Raw genomic sequence first — 21,080 nt, forward strand, 5'->3', positions numbered from 1 at the left:
CACACTCGTGTATTATCTCCTTTGAGTCTGCATTGCCCAGAGCTGGAGTGTGAGGGCGACCATCACCAGGGGTAGGGAGGGTCCTCGGGAAAGCGACTTGCCCGCCGCTGCAGCTGCTGCGCGTTCATCACTTCTGTCGGCTCCAATCACAGGAGCTTCTGTTCCAACAAAAACAAACTCTGTTGTGCAGCCGTCAGAGCAGCCACTGCCACTGCCAGAGCTACTGCCCTCGTCACCTGCAGCAACAAAAACACGCAAATTCAAATTTACATAAAAATAAATCCTCACAGGCAGCCAATAGGTTGACTAGAAGCAAAACAACAGCTTAAAAATGTGATAGCAAACCATGTCCTTCAAAATAATATAAATAAAAACATGATGGTGACTAATGAAGCATGTTGTCCAAAATAGATCAAAAAAGTCACAGTCTGTCATGTCCTTCAAAATATCATAAATGAGTAATAATATAGTATATCCTTCAAAATAGCATAAAAATCTCACGGCATATTATGTCGTTCCTCGCAAAAATAGCGCTAAAAAAAGTCAAAACATACTATGTCTTCCTTAACATGTCAAAAATAACATAAAAATGTCACAGTATATTATGTTGTCCAAAAGAGCATGAAGTCAGAATATAGTCTGTCATCCAAAATATGTCCAAAATGCCATGAAAAAGTCATACTATAGTATGTTGTCCAAAGTATGTCCCGGATAGCATAAAAATGTCATGGTATAGTATGTCATACAAAATTGCATTACAAAACTCATAGTACTTTACCTTATGTTGTCCAAAAGAGAATAAAAAATATATATTAGAGTTTGTCATCAAAAATAGAATAAAAAAATTCATAGGTTAGCATGTATTCCAAAATAGCACAACAACCACGTGGTATAGTATGGTTCCCAAAAATTCACTAAAAATTCATAGTACAGTATGCCATCTAAAATATGTCCAAAATAGCATAAAAATGTAATATAAAGTATATTAAGTTGTTAAAAATAGCACAAAAAATTCATAGTATAATATGTTGTATAAAATAGCACAAAGAAGTCAAAACATACTATGTCATCCAGAATAGCACAAAAATAGGCATACTATAGTATGTCGTCCAAAATAGCACATATGACGTCTAAAATAGCATGAAAAAGTCATAGTATAATATGTTGTCCAAAGTATGTCCCAAATAGCATAAAAATGTCATGGTATAGTATGTCATACAAAATTGCATTACAGTACTCATAATACTTTACCTTATGTTGTCCATAAGAAAATAAAAAAATCAGTATAGTTTGTCATCAAAAATAGAATTTAAAAATTCATAGGTTAGTATGTCTTCCAAAATAGCACAAAAATGTAGTGGTATGGTATGTCCAAAATAGCATTAAAAAGTCATATGTCATCCAAAATACACCAAAATGGCATAAATAGTCACACTAGAACATGACATCCAAAACCACATAAAAATATGACACTATAGTATGATGTCAAAAATAGCATAACAGTCATACTATAGAATGTCATTATAGTTGTCATCAAAAATAGCATTAAAAAGTCATAGAATAGTATGTTGTCCAAAATACAACCAAAATGGCATAAAAAACTCATACTATAGCATGTCATCCGAAACAGCGTTAAAAAATCATTGAATAGGAGGTTGTCCAAAACAGCATAAAAAAGTCATTGTACAGTATGTTCAAAACAACATGAAAAGTCACAGTATAGAATATTATCCAAAACAGTATGAAAATATCATAGGATAGTATGATATCCAAAATAGCATGAAAAAGTCATTATAGTATGTCGCCCAAAATATGTCCAAAGTGGCATGTTATGGTATGTATGCTTCAAAAAATCATAGTATAGTATTTCGTCCGAAATACCATAAAAACTTCATAGTATAGTATGTCGTCGAAAACAAGTCCAAAATAGCATAAAAAGTCATAGTATAGTTATCATCCAAAACAGTTTAAAAATGTCAAAATACAGTATGTCTTTCAAAATATTTTAAAAATAGCATAAACATCATACTATAATATGTTGTCCAAAACAGCATAAAAAAGTCAAAATATAGTATGTCATACAAATTGCATCACAAAAGTCATAGAACTTTCCCTTATGTAGTCCAAAATAGATTTAAAAAATCTTTATAGTTTGTCATCAAAAATAGCATTTCATAGGTTAGTATGTCTTTCAAAAATAGCACAAAAAAGTCATGGTATAGTATGGAGTCTACAATAGCATGTTAAAAAATATTGCAGAAAACCGCATATTATAGTTTGGCCAAAAATGTAAATTTAGCATGTCAAAAAAATGGCCAAAAAAACACACAGTATAGTATTGTAAAATCTGTCAAATTTTGACATGTTCCAAAAAGACTGAAAACGTCATATAAGGGCTTGTAGAGTTGCACCATAGCATACAATGTCAAACACAGGGCCAAAAGCGCGATAACTTAGCATGTAATTCTATACTTCATACTATAGTTAAGTGAAAAATGTCAAATTTTGACATATTCCCAAAAATAGCTGAAAACAACATATTATAGTTTGTAGAGTCAAGTCATACCATACAATGTGGAAAAAAGAAGCTAAAAAAACATAATTTGGCATGTCCAAAAAATCGCATACTATAGTATGCCGAAAGATGTCAAATTTTGACATTTTCCAAAATAGCTGAAAACCATATATTATGCCTTGTAGAGTTGCACCATAGCATATGATGCCTGAAAAAAGACCAAAAACGTCATCATTTAGCATGTGGAAAAAATGCCCAAAAAAAGCATAGTATAGTATGACAAAAAATGTCAAAATTTGACATGTCCCAAAAACAGCTGGAGACTGCCTAAAGTAACCTGCCAAGACAAGCCATAGCTTAGAAATTTGCAAAAAGGGCCAAAAAACACCATAATAATGCATGTGAAAAAATGATCAAAAAGGCAAGGCTGTAGTATGGCAAAAATGTCAAAATATGACATGTCCCGAAAACAGCTGAAAACACCTCAAAACAGCATAAAATAGCGTGCAAAGACACACCATGGCTTAGAATTTTGCAAAAACGGCCAAAAACACCATAATAATGCATGTCCAAAAAATGACCAAAGAGGCAAGGCTATAGTATGGCAAAATTGTCAAAATATGACAGGTCCCACAAATACCTGAAAACACCTCAAAACAGCATAAAGTACTGTGCCAAGACACACCACAGCTTAGAATTTTGCAAAAGCGGCCAACAAAACCATCATAATGCATGTTGAGAAAGTGGCCAAAACAGCAAGGCTGTAGTATTGCAAAATTGTCAAAATATGACATATCATAAACATAGCTGAAAACACCTCAAAACAGCACAAAATACCATGCCAAGACACACCATTGTTTAGAATTATGCAAAAACATCCAAAAATATACAATAATTCATGTTGAAAAAATGACCTAAAAGGCAAGGCTATAGTATGGCAAAAATGTCAAATTATGCCATGTCATTAAACAGCTGAAAACACTTCAAAACAGCATAAAATAGCGTGCAAAGACACACCATAGCTTAGAATTTTGCAAAAATGATCAAAAACACCATAAAACTTTATGTTGAAAAAATGACCAAAACAGCAAGGCATCATAATAATGCATATCCAAAAAATGACCAGAGGCAAGGCTATAGTATGGCAAAAATGTCAAAATATGACATGTCCCAAAAACATCTGACAACACCTCAAAACAGCATAAAATAGCATGCCAAGACATGCTATAGCTTAGAATTATACAAAAACGGCCAAGAACACCATAATAATGCATGTCCAAAAAATGACCAAAGAGGCAAGGCTATAGTATGGAAAAAATGTCAAAATATGCCATGTCATGAAAACAGCTGAAAACACATCAAAACATCATAAAATACTGTACAAAGACACACCATAGCTTATAATTTTGCAAAAAAAGGGCCAAAAATGCCATAATAATGCATGTCCAAAAAATGACCAAAAAGAGCAAGGCTATAGTATGGCAAAAATGTCAAAATATGCCATGTCCCAAAAACAGCTGAAAACACTCCAAAACAGCATAAAATAGCAGCCCAAGACATGGCATAGCATAGACTGCTGCAAAAATGGCCAAAAACCCATAAAAATTCATGTTGAAAAAAAGACCAAAACGGCAAGGCTATAGTATGGCAAAAATGTCAAAATATGCCATGTCATGAAAACAGCTGAAAACACATCAAAACATCATAAAATACTGTACAAAGACACACCATAGCTTAGAATTTTGCAAAAAAGGCCCAAAACACCATAATAATGCATGTCCAAAAATGACCAAAGAGGCAAGGCTATAGTATGGCAAAAGTGTCAAAAATGTCATGTCATAAAAACATCTCAAAAACAGCATAAAATAGGATAAAATAGCATACCAAGACACACCATAGCATAGACTGCTGCAAAAATGGCCAAAAACACCATAAAACTTCATGTTGAAAAAATGGCTAAAACGGCAAGGCTATAGTATGGCAAAATTGTCAAAATGTGCCATGTCATGAAAACAGCTGAAAACACCTCAAAACAGCATAAAATAGCGCGCAAAGACACACCATAGCTTAGAATTTTGCAAAAATGATCAAAAACACCATAAAACTTCATGTTGAAAAAATGACAAAAAAAGGCAAGGCTATAGTATGGCAAAAATGTCAAAATATTGCCATGTCATGAAAATAGCTGAAAACACCTCAAAATAGCATAAAATAGCATGCAAAGACACAACTATAGCTTAGAATTTTGTAAAAATGATCAAAACCACCATAATAATGCATGTTCAAAAAATGACCAAAACAGCAAGGCTATAGTATGGCAAAAATTGTCAAAATATGACATCTCCCAAAAACAACTGAAAACACCTCAAAACAGCATAAAATAGCGTGCAAAGACACACCATAGCTTAGAATTTTGTAAAAATGATCAAAAACACCATAATAATGCATGTTCAAAAAATGACCAAAACGGTAAGGCTATAGTATGGCAAAAGTGTCAAAATATGCCATGTCCCAAAAACAAGCTGAAAACACTTCAAAACAACATAAAAATAGCAGCCCAAGACATGGCATAGCATAGACTGCTGCAAAAAATGGCCAAAAACCCATTAAAAATTCATGTTGAAAAAATGGCAAAAAACGGCAAGGCTATAGTATGGCAAAAATGTCAAAAATATGCCATGTCCCCAAAAACAGCTGGAAACACTTCCGAACAGCATAAAATAGTGTGCAAAGACACACCATAGCTTAGAACTTTGCACAAAACTGATCAAAAACACCATAATAATGTATGTCCAAAAAATGGCCAAAACGGCAAGGCTATAGTATGGCAAAAAAATGTCAAAATATGCCATGTCATGAAAATAGCTGAAAACACCTCAAAAATAGCATAAAATAGCATGCAAAGACACACCATAGCTTAGAATTTTGTAAAAAATGATCGATATAGGCCAAAAACACCATAATAATACATGTCCAAAAAATGACCAAAAAGAGCAAGGCTTAGTATGGCAAAAATGTCAAAATATGCCGTGTCATGAAAACAGCTGAAAACACTTCAAAACAGCCTAAAATAGCAGCCCAAGACATGGCATAGCATAGACTGCTGCAAAAATGGCCAAAAACACCATAAAACTTCATGTTGAAAAAATGACAAAAAAGGCAAGGCTATACTATGGCAAAAATGTCAAAATATGACATCTGCCAAAAACAACTGAAAACAGCTAAAAACAGCATAAAATAGCCTGAAAAGACACACCATAGCTTAGAATTTTGCAAAAATGATCAAAAACAACATAAAACTTTATGTTGAAAAAATGGCCAAAACGGCAAGGCAAAAGTGTCAAAATATGCCATTTCCCAAAAACAACTGAAAACACCTAAAAACAGCCTAAAATAGCAGCCCAAGACATGGCATAGCATAGACTGCTGCAAAAATGGCCAAAAACACCATAAAACTTCATGTTGAAAAAATGACAAAAAAGGCAAGGCTATAGTATGGCAAAAATGTCAAAATATGCCATGTCCCAAAAACAGATGAAAACACTTCAAAACAGCCTAAAATAGCAGCCCAAGACATAGCATAGCATAGACTGCTGCAAAAAATGGCCAAAAACACCATAAAACTTCATGTTGAAAAAATGACAAAAAAGGCAAGGCTATAGTATGGCAAAAATGTCAAAATATGCCATGTCCCAAAAACAGATGAAAACACTTCAAAACAGCCTAAAATAGCAGCCCAAGACATGGCATAGCATAGACTGCTGCAAAAACGGCCAAAAACACCATAAAACTTCATGTTGAAAAAATGACAAAAAAGCAAGGCTATAGTATGGCAAAAATGTCAAAATATGACATCTGCCAAAAACAACTGAAAACAGCTCAAAACAGCATAAAATAGCCTGAAAAGACATGCTATAGCTTAGAATTTTGCAAAAATGGCCAAAAACACCATAATAATACATGTCCAAAAAGTGACCAAAAAGAGCAAGGCTTAGTATGGCATAAAATACTGTGCAAAGACACACCATAGCTTAGAATTTTGCAAAAATGTCAAAACATGACATGTCGCAAAACCAGCTGAAAATACCTCAAAACAGCATAAAATAGCGTTCAAAGACACACCATAGCTTCGAATTTTGCTAGAATTATAATGCATGTTGAAAAATGACCAAAAAGGGCAAGGCTATCTTATGGCAAAAATGTCAAAATATGACATGTCCCAAAAACAGCTGGAAACCATCTAGAATAGCCCGCCGAGACACGCTATAGCACAGAGAGTTGCAAAAATGGCCCAGAAGACCATAATTTGGTATGTTATAAAATAACCAAAAATGTAATACCATAGTATGGTGACAAATGTCAAAATTTGACATGTTCCAAAAACAACTGGAAACCCCCTAGAATGACCTGGCCTGACATACCATAGCATAGAAAGGTGCAAAATTGGCAAAAACCCTCATAAGTTGGCACTAACTGAAAATGCAATACTATAGTATGGCAAAAAGTGTGAGATTTTGGCATATCAAATGGTGGCATCATAGCATACGATGTTGAGAAAAAGGCCAAAACTGTCATAATTTAGCATGTCAAAAAAATGGTCGAAATTGCATAGTATAGTATGGTGAAAAATGTCAAATTTTCACAAGTCCCAAAAATGTCTGAAAACGACATATTACAGCTTGTAGAGTCGCATCATAGCATACAATATCGAAAAAAGGCCAAAAACGGGGCTTCTACCCAAAGATGACACCCCAAGCAGGAGATAGTTTCTACTGGAACACACCACCCCAAGGCCAGCCAATAAGGAGAGACGGAGAGTGAAGAGAGTGATGACGTGACAGACCTCCAAAGAAAAGAAGAACAATAGATCATTGTGTGTGTTTTTTGGCGCTTTTTGTGCTTTTGCCTTATAAGCTTAGACTTGGTGTTAGACGGTACATGAAACTCCTGTAAAAGGGAATGAGGTAACTGTTGCTTACACATAAAGCCTTCCTCGAGCAGTTTTAATCTTTTTGTACCATCCCTGGGTGTTCATCCTTCTCAAAATCTGGTGAGTGGCTAAAAGACAAAAAGAAACAGGTTGCTGGACAATCGCGAACTTTTAGTTTGCTGCTTGGCTTTGACCGACCATGAGTGAACAAAAATTCCAAGGGAGGGTACCACCAGAGGTACTCCCAGAGCCACCCTGGATCCCCCAAGAGGGGACGGAGCGGAGACACTCCCTTGGACTGAGTGGTAGAGGGTTTGTCTCCTGGTCTGGTCAATCGTGAAAGTAAATACTGTTGGGTATCCATGACTCAGAAAAGAAAAAGACACAAAACCTCTCTAATAAGCCACGCTCTCACAGGTGGGGGTGTTGGTTTATGAGTAAGGGGGAGACACAGACTCATAAAGAGGAGAGCTGCAGCTCCTTGATAATAACGTTTGGAGGTCATTTACATTACCAGTTACTATATAGTATGGTATTTTGGTAACACTTTCTGTGAAGCCCATGTCTATAATTCATTTTATACAACAGTTAGTTCCGACCAAGCAATTTGATTGGTGGCATCCTGTGAGTGCTGCTATAGGAGTACAACATCACTTTTAACTCTGCATGTATCATTCTGCTTCACAGCTGTTCAACATCTGATAATTAGCGTAAGAGTGAAAGTGAGATATGTATTAAAAGTGGGATATGTTTATAGTATGGTGTAAGCATAGGCCCAAACAGCTATTTGGCGCTGTTCACGTAGCTGTCAGTTGCGTTAGGTTGAGGGAGGAGAGAAGAAGAGGGGAGAGAGAGAGGAGAGTGGGGATTTTTTAAGTGTGGCTTGAGCTGACGGTATATACATTGGAGCTGCTAAAAGTTAGGAGAAAGCCCAGGATGGGGGCAGCTGTGACGGACGAGTTTTGGTAAACCGTGTTGTTACAAGGATGTGCAGTGAGACAGGGACACACTTATCTGACACTTTCCACAGCCTGAGCAACACACCGGCACACACACACACACACACACACACACTGTCTGATATGGGACTCGAGGTGACGGAGATCTCGACAGTGAGTGGACAAACGTTGGAGCGACAAACTGTCTGATCAAATTAACTCATCTGAATCTCACAGGCCGCATTACCTACCGAGATAATTGTTCATGATACTACGGATCTGGTCTGTGCATAAGATGCAGACTGAGCTAACAAGGATAAGCAAGCAGCGTGCAGGAAAATGTTTATGTGTTGCTAGGCAACAGCTGTCACATCCAGCGGTTGCCGAACTATTTGTGCCGGCGGAGTCAAAAAAATAATTAATTAAACAAACAAATCATAATCTGTTGTCACTTGTTACTATTAACAAATAAAAGACGCTTGTAGAACTGTTGTGCAAAAGCAATATCACACTCAGGGACGTGCGTTGTGCTTGTATATCATCACGGTTGTGATTCGATTGTAGGCCTGAGGCCGTAGGGTTTCACCCAGAAACCCTGCATCATTTCACATTGGAAAGAATTTTCAGTATAAAACACTGACTTTTTTGGATTTGGAGACATAATAAACACTACTTTTAAGCTACAGAATGATGACTGTTCTAAAGGTTTCTGAATATTAATAAATGCTTATATCTATATGCACATTATAACACCTCATTAGTGTGTTCATAATTCATTATAGACATTGGCATCATAATGAGTTATGATTATTTTTTACAAAGTATTATAAATAACCATCAGTGCTTATAACTATGATTATACAACATTAAAGAGGCGTTATAATGCATTTTAAGTATGTTCATAGTGCATTATAATCCAATCAATCCAAACCCAGCCAAAAACACCACTTTCCTTGACCTTCCACCAGGCAATTATTGCTGCGATTCATGCACTCAGTTTTACATGCGAGTGTACTACATACACCCACTCGATAACAGGAAAAAGCTTAAAAATAAAAGGCACTATATCCTGCTCAGCAAAAACTGTAATTTACTTAATAAAAGGTCCATATGGTCTAGCATATGTTGGATAAAAACAGAGAGCTCTGAAAACCCAGATAGCAAAACACAGGAGCTGCATCCGAAACCAAGATCCACCTAGCCCGGTGCCGGTGCATTTCAGGGAGGCTAATCACTCTGTGGCCTCCCTGAGATATATTGGCACTGAGCATGTTAGGTCTCCAAGGAGAGGAAGATATTTAAATACTCTCCTACTTCAGAGAGAGAGTTTCTACATCAACACCCTCCAAACTTTGACACCCAGAGGTTAAAATCAAGAATATGAGATTAAATATTTCCTCGTCCAAAGTAGCATAAATTGTCGAAGTATGGTATGTCGTCCAAAATAGCATAAAAAAGTCAAAGTATAGTACGTTTTCCAAAGTAGCATGAAAAAGTCATAGTATACTGTGTCGTCCAAAATAGCATAAAATTGTCATTCTATAGTATGTCCTCCAAAAGTAGAACAAAAAGTCATCGTTTAGCATGTCATCCAAAATGGCAGTAAAAAAGTCAAAGTATAGCATGTTGGTCAAAAAAGCCAGAAAAGTCATATTATAGTATGGTGTCTAAAATAGCATAAATCAGTTAAAGCATAGAATGTTGTCCAAAATATCACTAAAAATTCACTGTATAGCGTATCGTCCAAAAATCATAGTATGACATGTCGTCCAAAATAGCATTAAAAAAGTAATAGTACAGCATTTTTTTTCCCAAAACAGCTTTAAAGTCTTTAAAGTTTAGATAATTAAGAGTCAGAGTTGGGAAAGTAAAGTAGCGGGGTTAGGCAAAAGAAAATAATCATAGTTGGGTGTAGTCACATAACATACTTAAAGTAAAGTTATTACGGTTCATTTTAAGAAAGTAAAATTACGTAGGTTAGGTTTAGGAAAAGAATCCCAATTCTGCGTTGTTACCTTCCACATTCAACGTAAAGTTACATAGCCTAGCTTTAGAAAAGTTAAGTTCAAGGGTTAAAATTAGAATTAATTGACTTCATTGCAAAATTATTTTCTTTAAAGATATTTTTTAGGGTGTTTTGGCCTTTAATTGATAGGACAGCACAAGCGTGAAAGGGGGAGGGAGAAAGAAATGACATGTAGCGAGGGCTGAAGTTGGAATTGAACCTGCAGTCACTGTAGCGAGGACACAGCCTCTAAACATGGGGCACCTGCTGTATCCACTGAGCCACAAGACACCCTGCAAATGTTTTTATAATCATCGCAACTGGGCCTTTACAGGTAACAGAGCAATACAGGTTTTGCATGATTCAAGATTGCCAAAAAAGCCGGTTATGAATATCAGTGTATTCTGAGGGTAGAACTTGAAAAAAGGGTGTTTTTGTATTCAGGGCTTAGTGTTATTTAGCCTACTTTTACAAGATATTAACCTATGCAACAATTTTAGATGTTTGTAATAAGGGGTCTCTGGTGTTGAAGAAGACACCGCTCCTAACCAAAAACAAACATGGTAGCAACAAAAATGGAGTAAAGGTAAGAAAATTTAGTGTTAGTAGTTGTGCAGCCACACATTTTATTTAAAGTTTAGTGAATCTCCCTTCTTGTCAGCTGAATGGGCTCTGCATAACCTGAACGGAAAAATGATTTCTTTCATGGCAGTATTGGAGATGTACATCTTCCTAAACGTAGTCTTGGCTGTCTGTCATTGTTTCTGCTGCCATACCTACAGCTATTTATTCGCCTAATAATGTCAGTCTTGCCTCGCTGCGACACTGATGTGTCCTGTGGAGTTGTATGATGAGTCGCTACAGGAATGACACCTGGGATTTTATTTTGGCACAGTTTATATTTCTGTGGGTGTATTCTTGTGTGCGTAGTGAGGTCCATATCAAACATGCAGTGACAGAAATCAATACAAAAACTTTACTCTCTGTACTTGACTTCAAATTCTTATTATTATCTTGTCTCCACATGCACTTGCAAACACCCTAGAGTTTGGAGAACTTACTTGAGTCCTGGAAGTAGATGTCATTTCCGTTGTAGGCGTTCTTTAGCTTGTTGGTCATGACACGGAGAGCCATGATCTGCTGCCTTATCAGTGTGTCAGGCCTGGTGATATCCACATCCACCTCTGGGTTGTTCACCTGGTTGGTTAGACCCTCCTTCACCACTTCAGGGAAATATCTGGACACAGTGACAAGGAAAACATTTAGATCACCTAATATCTTGGTGTAGTATCCCTGTAAGCACTATCAAAATGGGCTTTTATGGCAAAATTTTCCAGATTTCAACTAAATGCCTGGCTGATGCATGAAGATAATGTGTGATACAATACAAAATAAATAATAAATTTGATACACTTATGCTTCATGCCCAGATCCACAAAAAAACCTCTTGGACCCACACCCCAAACCCAGCAGGAAGTTGATCATTTTGAATTGCTCATGTTTGGTGATTTCCGACCTCATACTTTTGTGAACTTGTCCTACAGGATTGAGCTGATCGACTTCAGATTTGGCGTATCCGATCTTAATCCCTTAGTGATGAAAAGATATCAAACTTTTACGGTTTCCCCGTGGCGCGGCATTGAATTTTGATGTTTTGCGATAAAACAAGAAATTGTTTTATGAAGAACTTTGGTGTACATTGTCCTATCTGCCTGAAACCTTATAGGTTTTATAAGGGCTCCGCCCTAAACATGTATGTATATCAATATTAACTAGTCATAATAGTGCCACCAGTTGGCAACGGGAGGTAAGCCTTGTGGGACAATTATCATTTACATTATATTTACATGGTTTGGTCAACAAATGCTGAACATCAAGATGACATGGAATTTGTGTCACCTCCACTGCCACCTAGTGGCCACTGGAAGTACTACACCATGTGAATTAGCTCACTCCAGGGTCCGAACCTGCATTTGTGGGGGTGCGAAGGCCCTTTCATCGCTGCTTGCAGCTTTAATGTAACTATGGTCTTTTAAAAACTGTGAGAAATTAAAGTAAAACAGTATCCATGGTTATTAAAGGTTAAGTTTGGTATTTTTCAACCTTAACCTTTTCTCTGATGTTTTTGTGTAAAAGGGGCTGATGGGAACAACAATTTATAAAATAGGTCCATTATTGAGCTGTGATAATGGACCTACCCATTAGTCACTTAGACACAAAAACAAAAACAAAAAAGGGGGGGCTCTACATCTAAAAACAGCAAACTTACCCTTTAAGCAGAGTCCCTGACTCTAAATCAGAGGCAATTTATTTTATGGTGCTGCTTGACAGAATTCATGACACTTTAGCCTCAGAAATCCCATGCAAATAGATAAAACACAAGCGGATGAAGAAAACATCTTCACTACACACCTCCGATTTAAAACACAAATAGGCACAAATGAATAAAACATGTCTTATTTATCCCATGTTTATTTAATTTGCTTATGTTTTATTTATTCACAGCATATGTGTGAGGATGTTCTCTTAATTTGCTTGTGTTTAGTTCACATATGTTTTTTCTTAAATTGTGCGCTTTTTGCATGAATGCAATCCAATCAAATTACAGAGCTGATCCAGGTGCTTTAATTTTTGCCAGTATCATGCCTGTGTGCAGCCATTGTGTCCCTCTCCTTCACTTATTAAAGTGAATTTGACCAGGACTTTGCATCCTTTCTTTCTGCACAACAGCACTCACACATAATGCTAAATGGACAGCATTTTCAATTTACCGTACAAAGCTCTTGCGTGTAATCACGCTCTACAGCCTATTTCTTGTTGCACTTTGCTACAGAGAGCACTGCATGTGCCTGTTCCCCAAGAAAGACTTTATTTCTTTTACCTTAATAAATCTAAAACATTTAATCTGCTGTATGATGAAAATAATGCACTACATGAGAAAGTCAACCTATGCTCACAAGAAAGGAGTGTATCATTTAATTGCAGCACTAACTGCAGTCTTGTTTAGTAAAGTGTATGGTTATTTTGCCTGTGTGTCACCATTTAACCATTAATTTTGTACTTCAATCTAATTAAACTCTATTTAATTTAAAGTTTTATGCAAAGTGACGTGTATATAGTTTAAGTCTAATAATTTCATAACTTACACTGTCTGACTGTTTCTGACGTTTCATCATCTTTGGGCACTCAATTTACCATCCAGATTTAGAGCGCTGCTTCAAAATGTGACTGGCACAAACAAGAGAATTAACATGTCTTTTATTGCACCATCTGGTGATTTTGTTACTTGGAGAGGGCTAAAGTGATGGGGTGATATATTTTTTCTGCCAGCATCTCTGGTTCACTGTCAGAGAAAACAACTCACTGTCCAATCTACTGTACAGCTAGGCGACACTCTACACACCACAGTGGTGATAAGAGGTGTTGGAAACTCGGCAGTCTTCTGGGTATTAGAGCCTCGGAGCTTAAATAGAGGTTTTCCATATACGTAAGCACTAACCATTGTACTTACAGAGAGAGTTAATCTGGGAACACTGTGGTTATTTTAATCCTTGGCAGGCAAAATTTGATAACTGTAGAGAAGGGTGACTTTGCCATGGTTATTAAGAGTAACAGAAGTCCTCACCTGCCCTTCGTGTGGCTGTTCCAGCACTGATCCTCGTCTGACTCTGTGAGCTTGCCCTTGGCACAGATGTCATCAGGTAAGTTGGACCAAAACCTCCTGGACTCCTTCAACCTCTCTTTGATGTCAATCACCTGCCATGGGCCAAAACAGAAATATATTAGGGTTAATCATTTTATATTTTACAGGCTGAGAAATCAGGGCAAGAAGTGGACTGTCAAGCTGCTTAATATATACACCGAAGTACATACAACTCATGAGTTCTCAGAAGACTACATTTATTTCACTACTTTCAGTTTAAACAACTTGCAAAAAAATGTATTTTAGAAAATATAATCAATGAAGAAAATAGGACAACTTTTTACAATAAATACAGTAAAAACCTCTATACATACAGAAACTCAAAAACAAACTAACAAAAAACACAAGACAAACACAAATATAGCTGACTTCAGTAGCTCCATCTTAGTATAGGGGTGTGACACATTGTGATTTTAAACATTCATGTGGCAGCAAAAGTTTGTGTACTTGCACAACCCCTTCTGTTCATTTATTCCATCAGGACAGAAGTACGGTTGGACTGCCCGGGGTTCTTTTTCTTTCCATTTTGCTTCTTGTCCACTTGTATCCATACTGTGTTCATCTCTGATTCATGCAAGACAGACTTGGGGTTTCGAATTTGATATTTGGCATGAGCAGTCACCCCCGACTGATTCCATCTGGACTCGGCAAGAAGTTTGAGCAAGTGACCAACAAACTGGCCAAAAAAAAATCCCCCCCCAAAAAAATCAAAATAACATGAGGATTCAGCACATTGTGCTGCTTTTGTCACTTTCATATAGTTAGTAAAAAATCATGAGTCAGAACACAGAAGCCTCAGTAACCTGAATATAAGTGGTAAGATATTCATTAAGGTATACTCTTATCATGTCTTTTGAAATTTTACCTGTTTACCACATGTATAAAAAATGTTGGAAAAGAACGTGTTCACAATATAAATGAACTCATCCTTAACAAATAGTAAGGTTCTGTAAAAGAAGAGAAGGATGACAACAACATACAGAATCAACACCAGTTCACCCAGAATATTGTAGATTCAAGATTTTCAAACTTATTTGGCATACTTCAACATTTTGTAAAGAATAATTATATACAGAAGGTTAAATGTAATGTAGTAAATGAGAATACCACTCTTATGTCCGTTATTGACATATGAAGCTTAACACAGCAGCTTGTTATTTCAACGTAGTATTAAGACTTCGAACAGGAAAACAGCTGCTTGGCTCGTAGAATACACTAAATCCACCAACTAGCATCTTTAAGAAAAAAAAGTCATCGTATAGCACTTCAAAAAAATAAATCTAAGTATGTTGAAATTGTAGTATGTTGAAAAAAGGCATAGTATAGTATGTCAAAAAAAGAGAGTAAAGTATGTTGAAAAAGTTTGCTGAGAAAAAGTCACAGTATAGTATGTGTAAAAAAGCCATAGTATAGGATGTTAAAAAAAAGTCATAGTATAGTGTGTCAAAGTATAGTAAGTTCAAAGAAAGTCATAAAGCAGTACGTTGACAAAAAGCCATAGTATCGCATGTCAAAAAAAAAAAAAAATCAGTATAGAGGGTTGCAATAAGGCTTAGTATAGAATGCTGAAATAAAGTAATAACATGGTATGTCAAAAAAAATCTGAGTTTAGTATGTTACAGAGTATAGAATGTAAAAATAAAGTCAGTACAGAGGGTCAAAAAAGGCATAGGTAAAAGTCAATTTTTTAAGTTGAAATTTTTTTTAGTATAGTATGATGATAAAGTCAGAGTATAGTCAGTCATTTTCTGTAACCGCTTGTCCTTGTAATCCCAATCCCAGCTGCCATTGGGCGGAAGGCGAGGTACACCCTGGACAGTTTGCCAGACCATCGCAGGGCTGACACATATAGACAGACAACCATACACGCACACAGTCACACCTAAGGGCAATTTAGAGTCACCAATCAACCTGAGCTGCATGTCTTTGGACTGTGGGAGGAAGCCAGAGACCCCGGAGAGAACCCACGCAGGCCACCCTGAGAGTATAGTATTTTTAAAAAGTTAAAAGTTAAAAAAGCTAAGCTAAGCTAAGTTAAAAGTTAAGCTAAAAGTAAAAGCCTGAATGAGAGGACAAACACAGGTGATATTTTACTTAAAAAGTCAAAAACAATACAGAAACAAAATCCACAGATATAAAATCCTGCATCCAAACATAAATCCCTGGAATGGAAAGGTGTGCTAGTGTGTTTTAATATATATATTTGGCATAAAGAACATTGTTGATGGGTCACGACCTTCTCTGTGATATTGTATTGCTTTCAACAGTGATGCAATTTTTCCTGTAAATTGTTTTGGACTTGAACCAATTTCAGCTGCTGAATTCTTCAAGGCTCTGAAAAGCATAGAGTGCTATTCATAATTTATACCCAAATATGTCAAAAATAACATCTGATTTAATGCAAAGCCCAATGCCTGTATTCTTAATGTTAGTGATATTTCAGCAGAGTTGCCAAAGGGTATAAAAATTGCTATATTTTATCACAACTTTATAGAAGAAATACTGTGACATTATTGAAAATTGCTATGTGTAGGAGTTATCTGCTTGCTGTGGCAGGCATAAAATAAAATACAAAAACAGAAAACAAATACAAGGAATTGCACATTTCCAATTTCAAACCACTGAATTAACTGGGGAAGTGACTGTCAGGAGTTGCAGCCTCAGGCTTCGCTTCATTGGTTGAAAGGACTTTTCTTGAAGCACAGAAAAGAAATTAGAGCTGCCACATAAAATTCTGACATATCAACCTGATTGTTTAGCGCAATACATACGTTTTCTTCAATTACTTGTTTATAAGTGTTAATCCACAAAATGCTTTCCTAGGACTGGGTGATATGGAGAAAATCACATAGCACAATATTTTTTATTTCTGGTATTTTATATTGTAGTGATGACTACGAGTGCTTTCGCAAAGTATTTACTGTGAGATTTTTATTTAATATAAATAATCACTGGCAATGTGGATATAATGACTGTAGGTAAAGAAAAATAATAGAAGAGCTTGAACTGTCTAATAAGTTCAGAAAATTACATTATTTTACACTAATGCAGCCTTTTAAACCAGTGAAAGACAACACTTCTGTATCCAAAATCTAAGATGATAAAGTCTCACAATATCAATACAATGTTGATGTGTTACCCAGCTTTAGTCTCTACTGCAGCTTTAATAAAAATAGTATTTGATAAAAACAATTCAAGGTTCACTTACTAGCCTTTTCTGGATCTTTCAACCTTATGTGAGTTTAGTAGTGATAAAATATAAACCATGTGTTATGATTGAAAGCTCAAGAAAAAGAAATTTAGTGGATTTTCAATTGGAATTGTTCTATTAAACTATTATTTCCAAAGACAATGACAACATTTGATTATTCAATATAAGCTGGCATGGATGAGGAGTCCTTAGTGTATACACTACAAGACAACTGAGACTACAGCAGAATATTATATCAGACTTTGCTGCAGCATATTCTCTCAGACGTACCATCTCTGAATAGATGTGTGTTTAACACCTGCTCTTCCTGTGTCTACCACATTGATCTATTCACATATTCTCCTTCTGTACTTTGCCAGACATACTGCATATTTCAAGCTGTGGAGGGATTAATAAATGTTATCATTTTATACATGCAGTTCGCAGCTCAGGTTTTATACATTTTTCACTAGCGGTAACTGTTCTGTGCATCTTTTTGCACATGTGACCAATTAACAGATCAGGAGCCATATGTTGTTGCTAACGGTCAGTCCTCTTACAGTTAGCTGTGTTTCCCAGAGTTGTACATTAGCGCCTGATTTATGATACAATTAAATCAATTATTTAATTTTCATCAAAGTTTTGCTGAAGTCGTAATGTAAACACATAAAAAGAGCAGAACAGAGACACTAACTTACTCAACACTATATTAAGTATTAGTAGTATTTAATGTACTGTAGTACAAAAAAAATGCTCTTTGGCTTTGGATGCAACACTTTTTATAGAAGCTAGTTAGTCTTGTATGCTAAGGTTTGCAATGCATGGGATGCTCGGGCAGACAAACACAGTTTGAGAAATTCTGTGCACTTTTGCATCGCTGTTAACACCCGTCATGACCAAAGTGTGTCAAGACAGAGACGTGATGAAGACCAGAGTGTATTGAGACTGAGTCAGGACTAAGATCAGAGTGTTTTAAAACCAGGACATATCCAAGATCACACCAGTATAAGTCCCACTCTGCATTATACACTTACAGTGGATGTGGAACATGCAAACCATGGCAGAGGTTTGCACACATTCATCTTTTGTGGTGGGCCACCACAACTACAACATCTGCTGCCACAGGTAGATTTTTGGAGCTGGACTATTCATTAGGAGGGCTATTGGAATATATATATACTTTTAAAGTGCACTCGAGGCAAAAATTGTCCAACAGAACATCATGAAATTCATTCATTCCCATAAAAATACCCATTAAAAACAAATGATGATTCCTCTGTTTATTGCCATACTGTACATATGCATGTGTAAGTATACCATGAGAAATGTCTTGATATAAAAATCAAAAGGCATTACAGCTTTGAATTTTTTTGTGGAAGTTTAGCTTTGTTTTCAATACGCAAACAAATGCAAACACTAAGGAGATGAAATATAATATAAATAATATATATGTGGTGTTTTTTGGACAGGAAATTTATGGAAATCCCCACAGTTGTTAACAATTCTTGAAACACAAGTCTGAGTCCTCTGTATGAGACAAAGAGAAGGCCATAGAAAAAAGCGGTTGAATCTGAGGCGGGACTGAAAGTGGTCTTACGACTGGTGTCGAGACAACACTGCACTGTTGTGCCAACCTCTTAAGAAGCCGAACACCACCTTTAACAGCTTCAAACGCACCACTTGTGGAAAAATCCAGAGCTTGAAAGACCTGCTGTGCCTAGTTACAGTTGTCAAGCATATGAACAGACCATCACTAGTTGGGGAATGGGATTAGCGACATCACATACATGTTCTAAGTGGGAGGTAGAAATCTGTCAGTCCTGTCATCTGTAAATCACGGGTTCACTCTGCTCGCTGAAGCAGCATGTGTTGTGGTTGGTGGTTAGTTCAGGATGTGGGACTGACTGCTCTGTTGTTCGAGGCCAGTGGGGTGACAGTTGAGAGAGTGGGAGCTATCAGGTTAGCTCTAAGCCTGAGGTAATAACCCAGTGAGCAGCAGCATTTCTTTATCTTGGCTTTGGCTGCAGGCCACAGTAGCCTGTGGTTCATTCAATAAAGCCCTTGCTGAACAGAGTAAACACCTCATACAGTATAAATTAACTCTGCTTCTTGAGGGTGCGGAGAATTTGACAAGTTATATAACGACTTCCCATTATGCTAAATATTTAACAATGTTACACATCTGCATGTGCCAGCTGTTGTTCTGAAAATTACCCCTCACTGAGATTTAAAAATTAATTTAGGAGAAGGAAGGAGTGGTCAACCTTGTGGTTACCTAATTATAACACCCATTAAGGACCACTCACCTCTTCCTTTAATCCTGATCCCTAATACCTGGAGTCCTGGAATCTGAAACATGTGACAAACTGAATGATTTAAAAATCGCTTCATAGGATTTACATATTTTAATGGTTTCATCTCTCTTTACCCATTTCTTGGACTCATTATATCGGGCTCCTTATACTGGATTTGCTACATTAGTATTGGATCCGTTATAATCCTATTGTAGAATTATAATCCCCTTGCTGTATTTTGTATTTCTACTAACTGCTTCAACTTTCTGTTCATGTTTTGCAACTGCCATTTTCCCACCCATAGCTCCGACGGCACTCCTTGGTGTCTCATGGAGAAAAAAAAATTCCTCCTTTAAATGTCTCCTGCTGAGGTCTTTTTCCTGCTTTAATGGAGTCTGTGCTGGGTTGGAAACTGTTGTGAGACAATGTCTGCGATATATATATAAAAAAAAACACTTGACCTGACTAAAAAAGCATTGAGGTTATTCTGGCTTTAACTGACTGAGGTCATACAGTACGTTGCTACATGGATAATGTGATAGTTTTCATGGGTATCGATACAGCCATCTTTAGTTCTAGTATGTGTATGTGTAGTTCTAGCAAATGCAAAGCTGTAGGCCCTGAAAACACTTGTGTTTGTGTTCATATTAGCAATTATTTCTTCTTCTTCCAAAGATGGTTATTTTATAGGAGTGTAATAATTCTCCAAATCCATGATTTGTTTTACTTTTTTGAGGCCACAATGTCATTATTAGATTACTGAGTCTTTATTCATAATTATCCACCAATAAGCTATGCTGTGCCATCTTGTGTTGAATTACAATCGATATTTTATTTTGAATTAAAACCGTGACAGCCCTATTATTTTTTTTTAAGTTTTGTGCTAACCGATCAGTAGTGGTCCCACCATTTTCAGTCAACGCAGACAGTAGCAGTAATATTTTACTTTACTAAGTTTTTCAAATTGATCACAAAATATAATATTGAAAAAATAATTATAATAGAAAATATATTTTAAAAAATCTAAATACATAGACATCTATTTTTTTAATTGATCTGTTATTACTACTACTACTACTACTACTACTACTACAACCAAGCTATCAGTCAGACACGTTATCTGTGTTTCTTGTAGGTTTTAACACTATAGCTTGCAAAACAGACTGATGTATTACATGAGATTTGAACTCAGACCCTCAAACCTTCAAACCGATCCTCTATCTCCCTGAGCTAATGAGCTGTTGACACGTGTTCTTGAGATATTGTGTTCACAACAATTAGACAGACCAGGTTACACTGACCTTTGACCAAAAACCACCAAAATCTAATTATTTCATCCTCGAGTCCAAGTGGACATTTGCGCTATATTTGAAGACACTCCCTTGAGGCATTCTTGAGATATCGCATTCACAAGAATAGGACGTCCAGATGTACAAAAAACCTGAAAACATAATGCCTCTGGCCTTGGCTATTTCTAGTGCAGAGGCATTAAAACAATCACCCAG

General features: G+C 36.4%; 1 protein-coding gene across 1 annotated transcript in view; it reads right to left on the minus strand.

The window, feature by feature from the left end:
- Positions 1-3: 3 nt before the first annotated feature.
- Positions 4-21,080, minus strand: part of gpc6a (glypican 6a) — a 190,949-nt gene continuing 169,872 nt past the window's right edge. The window contains exons 7-9 of the mRNA XM_042493211.1: positions 14,014-14,144; positions 11,450-11,625; positions 4-236 (exon numbers count right to left, since the gene is read on the minus strand). Coding sequence (XP_042349145.1) covers positions 13-236; positions 11,450-11,625; positions 14,014-14,144 — 531 coding nt within the window. The 3' untranslated portion in view covers positions 4-12. The remainder of the gene's footprint in view (positions 237-11,449; positions 11,626-14,013; positions 14,145-21,080) is intronic.

Source organism: Plectropomus leopardus, chromosome 1 (assembly GCF_008729295.1).
Source record: "Plectropomus leopardus isolate mb chromosome 1, YSFRI_Pleo_2.0, whole genome shotgun sequence".
NCBI lineage: Eukaryota > Metazoa > Chordata > Actinopteri > Perciformes > Serranidae > Plectropomus > Plectropomus leopardus.